The 8,489-nt window shown below is 44.7% G+C and overlaps 1 protein-coding gene across 5 annotated transcripts in view; it reads right to left on the bottom strand.

The window, feature by feature from the left end:
- Nucleotides 1–1,941: 1,941 nt before the first annotated feature.
- The window catches only part of TTLL6 (tubulin tyrosine ligase like 6), a 38,296-nt gene continuing 31,748 nt past the window's right edge, over nt 1,942–8,489 (bottom strand). For 2 of the 5 annotated variants that reach the window (XM_077315014.1, XM_077315018.1), the window contains 5 exons: nt 7,969–8,244; nt 5,758–6,124; nt 5,116–5,334; nt 4,420–4,539; nt 1,942–2,766 (listed from right to left, as the gene is read on the bottom strand). In XM_077315014.1, the coding sequence (XP_077171129.1) occupies nt 2,756–2,766; nt 4,420–4,539; nt 5,116–5,334; nt 5,758–6,124; nt 7,969–8,244 (993 nt within the window). In that variant the 3' untranslated portion in view covers nt 1,942–2,755. The remainder of the gene's footprint in view (nt 2,767–4,419; nt 4,540–5,115; nt 5,335–5,757; nt 6,125–7,968; nt 8,245–8,489) is intronic. The other 3 variants (XM_077315015.1, XM_077315016.1, XM_077315017.1) reach the window with 3 other exon arrangements.

The following is an 8,489-nucleotide window of genomic DNA, read 5'->3' as shown; positions in this document are numbered from 1 at the left end:
TTTACTATTTTCTCTGTATTTGATACTTGATATTTAGTGGTTTATGACCATAATTAATAAATATATGTTGACTGGATTGTACTGAAGAGAGCCACCTTGACTTTTTTAATCCAGGGGTTAGCAATCAAGCAAAAGTATTAAGGATGCTGTCTCTGACATGCCAACATAGGTGTCACATGGGATCTTCAAGAATAGGCCTGCACAGCTTTTGACTAGCCCAACCAAAACATGAGCCACATACAGTGGCTTGCCAAGTGCTTGATGACCCCCATTGTGCAGTCCCAGGAGATCTATTGAGCCCCCACATATGAATGAGTGGGGAGGACTGTGTTTGGTTTGGTGGGACACAAGTTGTGTGAACCTGACCTAGAGGATATCGTTTAGGTCCGTGAATGCCCATGTCCAGTCATGCAGCTGATGGCTAGGAGTGAGTGGAGTCTCTGCAGAGCATCAGCACCCTCTTCCTTGGGTGGCTTCACTGGGGAAGCAGCCTTGCAACCATTTGTTTTGCTGAGATTACCAGGTTGGCGACTGGAGGGCCCCGTCATTGGTTCTTTATGCACTTTTGAGTCCATCTCTCTTCCAAATCAAACCAGAAGCCATAACAATCTAGACATTCATGGACAGGAGGGGAAAAGACCATGAACAATCGGGGGGGGGACTATGTCAGTTGAGCAAGACTTGCATATATTTTTGTTCAGGTGTGGGATTCTTATTTTTGTGTGGGATGTGGGTTGGAGGGAAGGAAGTAAGGAATGTGATGCAGAAAGCTGAGTGATAGGCAGGAGGTGAACACAGACAGAACAGAGTCACGAAACCTTCGGATACTGAAGACCTGGCCCACTTTACTGTTGTAAGGACTAATGAAGATAAGGTCCATTATGCTACCACCCTCTTAGGGAAAGTTTGAAACCTTCCTCCCACCTAAAGGGACTCCCTTCAACTTAGGTGTCTCTTACATTGATGAAGCCACCTACAGTGGAGGACAGAAGAGATCTGAATCCAGTAGCCCTAATGGCCCACAAGATTTGCAGGGAATTAAAGAGTCAAAATTCCCTTTTTGAGGCACACATCGGAGGATTTTCCTTATGGTGGGAGAACTTCCTTCTGCCTAAGAGAGGATACCACCCAACGGGTTGGATCCATCCAGCTTTTTAATTCAACCCTCTATGAGGGTTAATTTAATTCAACCCTCTACTGTAGTTTCCATCCCATCTGGCTTTTGCATATGCAGCTCCCAAGGTTCCCATAGACTTTTTTGGGTGGTCAAAAAAAATTAAAAAGATGGTTGGATCCAACTGAATGTATGCAAAGGGATGTCAAAACTTGACCAGCATTGTACGTAAGCTAATGACAAATCTCCCGCATACCTGCCCTCCCAGGGCCACTTTCTTTGGTAGCCACACCCAAAAGACAACCGGAGCATTCCTTTGCTTCATGGAAAAGCAGACGTTTGCTGCCGCCACGTTTTCTTCTACTCCAAGTATTACAGGTTTTTATCACATTTCTGCTCTGCCCGGAAAGACTCGGCCCTGCCAGGAAGCCCCATTCCCTTGACTCTCAGTAATCGCAACTATAAACTTGCATTTTAAAGCAAAATAAACATTGCCATTGCAGGGACTTTGCTCCAAATACTGGACTCGCTGCTGTGCAGTTAACACGCACATTTCTTTCCGCATAGCACGTCCATCACGCCAGTCACACAGCTGCCCATCTGTGGCTTGCAAGCCATTGGGGGCTCATGGATGGATCTTACGATGCTTCATCAACCTCTCCTTCTGCCAAAGAGCTTCATGTGAGCATAGAAGTGGGGACAACGTTGGAAGAGGGAATTAGGCTGGTACCAAAGATACACGACCCGTGAAAAGGGCACGGCATGCAAAAGAACAGGATCCGAAACAAATTATTATAACTGACACCGTATACTTTATCCAAAGATGTAGAGTTTTATTCTAGTGGGGGAAGCCCAATCTCTCTGTGCCTGAATCGTTCCCATCTTTATTGAGATTCTATTAACTGTCAGTTTGTTGCAATCTCTTCCTGTTTACTATAATAAATCTTTGTCCCCTGATGGGTTATTTTTCCAGGGCTGGGGGAGGAGTTGTTGGTGAAAGTCTCAGCAGCTGTAAGTGAGAGCAGAAGAGCATTAGAAGAAGGAGTTACATAACCCTTTTCCCTCCAGGTGTTTGCCTGCTCAAAACTGTTCCTGCAGAACTCCCCTTGGGGGGACGGCATCATAGGCATCTGGTCTCTTCTATGTCACCAGTTGGGTAGATGTGGACAAACAGCTGGCAAATATTATCCAGACCAGACAATACCCCTGAACTGCTTGCAGAGTAAGCTGGTTTTCAGTGGAAAGAATTGGGCAAATGCAAATCTAGACTGGCTGCTGGGATTCAGTTTTCAAAGTATGGAACAAGATTGCATGTGATGCAGGTCTTGAGGAAGTTCTGACTGGAAGCAATGCAGAAGAACACCTCTCTAGTATTTGAAGTTGGCTTAATGCAGCAGCATCCTTCATGGGAATGGGCAGAAAAGGATTATTCAGAAGGCAAATCAGCAACAGCACCAATCAGATAATTCTTCAGGAAACAGAATGTCCATCATCTCAAGGCCCCTTTGTTCAAAAAAGAACATATTTTACATGCCAAATTTCATTTGATGCATGGAAATTCTGTTATTTGGAAGGGATACAGTTCTAACGATGATGGGTTCTCAAAAAATGCATCATGTCTTGGGTTCCAGAGCTAAAGATTCACTCAGACCCTGGAAGGAAAGGAAGGAAAGGAGATTATGAGTACATGATAAACAAAGGCAACAATTCTATTTTGCTCAGGGCATCACCAACAGACTCTTGATTATTCACTAAATTTATTCCTTGCTCTTTGCTCTGGCAAACCACATGGAGAAATAAAAGCAAACAATGCCGAGTATCTCTCAAGAGTTGGGTAAAGAATCCATATGAGGGGTTCTCTCTCTTACTATAATGTTCATTCTGTTATTAGTCACTCTTCAGAGGACGTGCCTCAACCCTTTACTTCTCTGAGTTGGCTCCAGCCCAATTTTCTGCTGGTGAAAAATTAAGGACATTTCCGCACAATGACAAAAATAGTGATATGCCAGCTGAATGGCGTAGTGCGCCTCCAAGCCCCTCCTCAACTTTTTGCTGGCTCACTTTCCTCAGCCGCCTTTTCATGCTTCTCACCCTCCACAAGTGCTGGTGGAAACTGCGGAAGAGAGCAATGCACTTTACACAAAACTCTCTTCCGCCTGTCAATCAATCCAGGCAGCCAATCCCCTTTCTCTATGTCTTACAGGGCCTGCGGTGGCCGCTAATTCATAGTTCTCCCTTTAAACACCTATGCATCTAATCATAAATGCATAGTGCTTTTTGGATGCCACCCATTATGGAATCACGATTCTCGATACTTTTAACAATTAATCTCGTTTCTGATTTTGGAGGGAGAGGGATTTTAGAAACATGCTTTGTGTTACAACTTTTTTGTGTGTGGGGGGGGGAATTATTTATGATGCTTGTCTGCCTATTCGTTGCTTCAGGATGTTAGACCTTTTTAAAAAGACATTCCTGTCCCCAGGAACAAGGGAGAAGGAGGTGAGGGTGGGACGAGGCAGGTGCCTTTAACACATTTGAGACTCCGTACCTTCCCTCTGCTGGTGGCCTGTTGGTTGCTCTCTGGCAACTAGTGTTAAATAGGTTGGGGAATCCACTTGATGTGATTCCCCAACTAGCGCTTTAAAATGGAGGATGTAGCCAACCGGTTACTGCCCAGATGCTGGATGTTGGCGACGTCATATGGAGGGGCTGGAATATAACGACTACTTAAGGTAAGCATTTCACTACATTTAATGGGTGAGGAAATGCCCTAAGAAAAGGTCCCATTTGACCACCCAAAAAGCTATGCTAGAGAATATAGAGCCCATAGGAACTAAAGCATTAGACACAGGGGCTTTAGTATGGAACGTGATTGGATGAGATTTAGGGAAAAGGTAGCTGGATCCAAATCCATGTGCTTTCTTCAACTTTCCCCCATTGTTTGCAAGTTAGTTTGTGGTCTTAAAAACACAACCAGTGTGAAATGTGAACTATTGTGGTAACGTTTCCTCCTCCGACCAGGAGAGTTTGGTGATGATAATAATGACCTTAGAGCAGGGGTAGTCAACCTGTGGTCCTCCAGATGTTCATGGACTACAATTCCCATGAGAATTCATGGGAATTGTAGTCCATGAACATCTGGAGGACCACAGGTTGACTACCCCTGCCTTAGAGCACCACTTCCCTTGAAGCATTACATGGGCTTTGACCATGGCCATGCATTCCCATTGGTACCAGCCAACTGTCTGACTGCTCTTCCTTGATTTCTAATCCTACATTATCTAATCCTATACATATAGTCCTACCTGGCGTCTTGCAAAATCTTCTTACCATTACCAGGTCTCTGTCAACACCTCCCATTCTAGACAAAAGCAAGCGATTTCTCTCTTTTTTAACTTCTTGGTTATTACTGAGCATTTTCACATCTACACAGTGAATTAAAGAAAAAACAGGTCTAATACTTGCTCTGATATTTGCTATATACCATGCACAGTCATAGACTTGTTGCCTGCTATGAAAAATAAAGGGTTAATTTATTGTGCCCATGGGGGACGTTGGATATGCCTTGTCTGTGGTGTGCCCCCACCTCCTTGCAAGGTGGCTGAATCGTCAATTACAGTATTTGCTGGTGTGTAAGACTACTTTTTCCCCCTGAAAAACATGCCTCCAAGTGGGGGGGTCATCCTATATGCTGGGTGCACTTCAGCTGGGATAGACATAGCTGCCCATAGTGGCCCATAGTACTGTAATGTAATGTAACAAACTCTATATTTAGAGTGGAAATGTTGGGGGGTCGTCTTATACGCCCAGTCGTCTTATACACCGGCAAATACGGTACATGGAAGGTTCTCCTGCTTGAAGGTCCTCCTTTCTCTACAGTTTTACCAATCACAATACACAGGGATTAAATCTAAACAGGTCTACTTGTAAGTAAGTCCAAATTTATGTCATGAGATTTGATCTCAAGAAAGTCTTTGCAGAACCATAAACTGACAGCCAACCTTGCCTGTTACCTGGCCCAGAGATATCTCCATACACTGGATTATTTATTTTCTTGGACTGCTGGTTGACCGATGAGATCACCAAAAGGTCCTGCAAGCTGTGGTGCTGAAAGGCTGGCTTTTGCATGTTTATGTGGATGTTGCGGAACTTTGCCTGCCTTCTGTAAGTTGAGGCATTCCTGCTGCTCAGATGAATATCCCTTGGGAGGAGGGCGCTTTCTGTGTAATACAGAAATGAGATTGCACACAAGCAGATCACACACATACCAACAAAATGACAGAGGGCATGAGAATATTGGAGGGCCGTGTGAGAGCCAAAAAGGGTAAGTACACCCGGATGGCCCAGGTTTTCCCTTTTGCATGGCCCAGCACTGACGTACACCTTGTTGCGTCCTGCAGCAAACAAAGGGAACACAGATTTATCTATGTTCCCTTGCTGCAGGCCAACTCAGGGCATAAGTTGGGCCGGGCCTGGGACCACCCTGGACTGGGTCTGATTCCATCAGGAAGTGGGAATGAGCCCCATGAGCAAACAGGCGGTGATTGTGGTCCAATCCCTCATGCGGAAGCGGTCCAAGTCCGCCCTCTTGGGCAGATACACAATATGCTCCGGTTCCAGGAAGCCGAGAAATCAGCACTTACGTGCTCTGTTGGGAAGGTGAGGAGGCTGGTGTTGCAGTGAAAGTGTGAGAGGTTTCTCCACTGGTGCAAAGTTGATCTTGCTAAAGAATTCTGAGACAAAAATAGTTCTTTTTTCACTGTTGTTCTCTGAGAAATTCATTCTCAGCCTCTGGACAGATGAACGTGCAGAGGCTGCGGTTTCTGTAGCACGTATCTGGCCATGCTCATGTCCCAAAAGCTGAATATTTTTAACCGCCACGGTGCTGCAGCAAGACCGTCCAGCCGCCATTGCACTTGCAGCACGAGGCTGAAATGTCTCCGGCAGCTGCTTGCGAGGACTGGAAGGTTTTTTTGCAAATATTTTAGGAAACTCATCTGGTGGATGGAGCTGGTAAAGGAGAAAAGGTAAATATATGAGAGTCCCTGTTGCTCACCTGGACAATCTTTCCAGTAACTCATCTGTCAGAGACCCAGGGGCTGATCCAGTTAAGACAATCTGATCTCAAACTGAAACCCACTTATGGACATAAGCAAACCAATCAGGTTTCCTATCTGTGTTTAGGACACAGAGGCTGCCACCACTGTACCATATTGCTATATTCAGACAGGTCCTAATATTTGGGTAACCCAAAAGGTCAGTGCCTAGGACACACGCAAAAAATATGAACCTCTTTCCTCTGTGATAATGATCACCCGGATTTCTATTTGGATGGCAGGTTGGATCCTGCCTAAATTTTCCACTAACATAAGAGGGGATTGTAATCTCCAACAATTTCCTTTTCCTGTTGCAAGCCTCTGAAAACATACCCTCCCCACCAAAAACCATCAGACTATCAATGGGAAAGGTATATCCCTCCAGGAACTAACGGAAACTTCTCTATTTGTTCAGTGCAATTCCTGTCTAGTTGCATTTCTCTTGCTTAATGTTTCCTATTGCACTCCCCTCAGAGTCCTTCCTGATTAAACAATACAGGAGCATTGAGAAGATCCTACACCAAGGTATTGTTCAGCCTGATAGTCTAACATGGCACAACACCATACCTTCTACTCTAGTGACCTCACATGCCAACCACCCTATAAGATTCACCCATAACAAATCATCAATCACTTACATTGCATCATACTTCCCTATGGGCTGGTCTGTGGGCTGGCCCGGGAATCTCAAATGCTTTATCTATCAGAACCTGAGCTCTGCTCTGTGTGTGTGTGTGGGTGTTTGTGTGTGTGTGTGTGTGTGCATGACTTCCCCATATCTGGTGTAATTCCACCTCCAATGTCATCAATCCCATGAATTTGCTTCTTGGACTCACTCAGGAGCAATATTCCCCTATTTAGCTAACATTTCCCCCTGTAGAATTTAGTGCATGCATGCTTTTGCTTGTGTGTGAATTTTGAATGTATCCAGATATTTTCCCTAAATGAATCCCCTTGATTGTTGGCATTACTTAAGAACGGTTTCTCCCAGGGGAAGGACCCTGCAAAAATTAGAAGAAAGATTTTGCATTTCCCAGCCTCTTGCAGTATTCACAATTCCCTATAATTCCCTGTGAGGGATCCATTTTGGGTAACAAAAGGGCCTTGTGTTAGCAAAATATTTAGTATAGATCCAACCCATTTTGTCTAAATAGCATTGTACCAAACCAAGAAAGCCTGTGGCCAAAGGCTTTTGCGAAACACTGGGCAAAGGACTGGTGTGGAGTAGGGAAGTGCAAAGGAAAAAAATCACTATTTTTCAGACTTGACCCGGATACATATCCTGAATCCCACTATTAGTCCTGGGATTCGGGATCAGCTTGATTCGGGAAAGTTGAATTTTTCCCGAATCACTGCTGGACAAAAAGCTGACCCCGCAGAGAGGTTTCTTTCCAGAGGATCACCTGTTTGTCCGGCTCTGCAGGGCTGGTTTGATCCGCCACCCCCCACCCAGCTCTACAAACAGCTGATCTCCAGAGAGGCTTTTCCCTGTGGATCAGCTGTTTGGGGGAGCAGTGATTCAGGAACCCAAACCAAAAACCAAGTAGATTCAGATTGTTTTATTCGGGTCCTGAATCAAACTAGAGGATCACAGCCAGGCTAAAAAACTCAGAAAAAATCCAAATCATCATTTATTCAGGCTTCTTGAAAAGTTTTGCGAAACCGAATGAACACCCCTAGTTTTGAGTTTCTTGCCTGGTGTAGAACTGAGATTTGAGATGCAAGACAGTTTTGTTACTTTACTGATATAATGCTCACATTTGTTGCAGAGTGATGACTGGTAATGGTGTTGCCCAGTTCTGGGTTGGAGTTACATTGCTCTGTAGTACTGGATGAGTTCTCCCTGGTCAGGTCAGGCACGGAGCTATAAGGCCTCACAGGATGTTTCTGTGGTATTTCTGGACAGATGTTTGACCCAGGGCCCTCTGGATGGAAGACATTTGGATCAACACAAACTGCTTCCTTCTTAGGGTCCTGCTCATATAAGAAATTCTGAAGCAGAGCAGCAGTCCCAGGCTCAGACTCCGGACAAACCTGAGTGGAGAGGGGAAAGAATTGCAAAACACCATTGAGTTCCAATATCAAGGGTGAGATACACATGGGCTTCCAGAATCAGTCAATGTTTATTAGATGCCAGGAGATGCCATCAATAACCATTATAATTAAAATTTTAACTAACCCATAATATCTAACAGAATCAGTGATGCCCTAAGAGAGGAGACGACTGAGAGGGGATCTGATAACCATCTTCAAGTATTTTAAAGGCTGCCATGTAGAGG

The sequence above is a fragment of the Paroedura picta genome, chromosome 16 (assembly GCF_049243985.1).
Source record: "Paroedura picta isolate Pp20150507F chromosome 16, Ppicta_v3.0, whole genome shotgun sequence".
Classification (NCBI taxonomy): domain Eukaryota; kingdom Metazoa; phylum Chordata; class Lepidosauria; order Squamata; family Gekkonidae; genus Paroedura; species Paroedura picta.
Note: the sequence above shows the minus strand (reverse complement) of the source record. Positions and strands in the feature narration are given on the sequence as shown.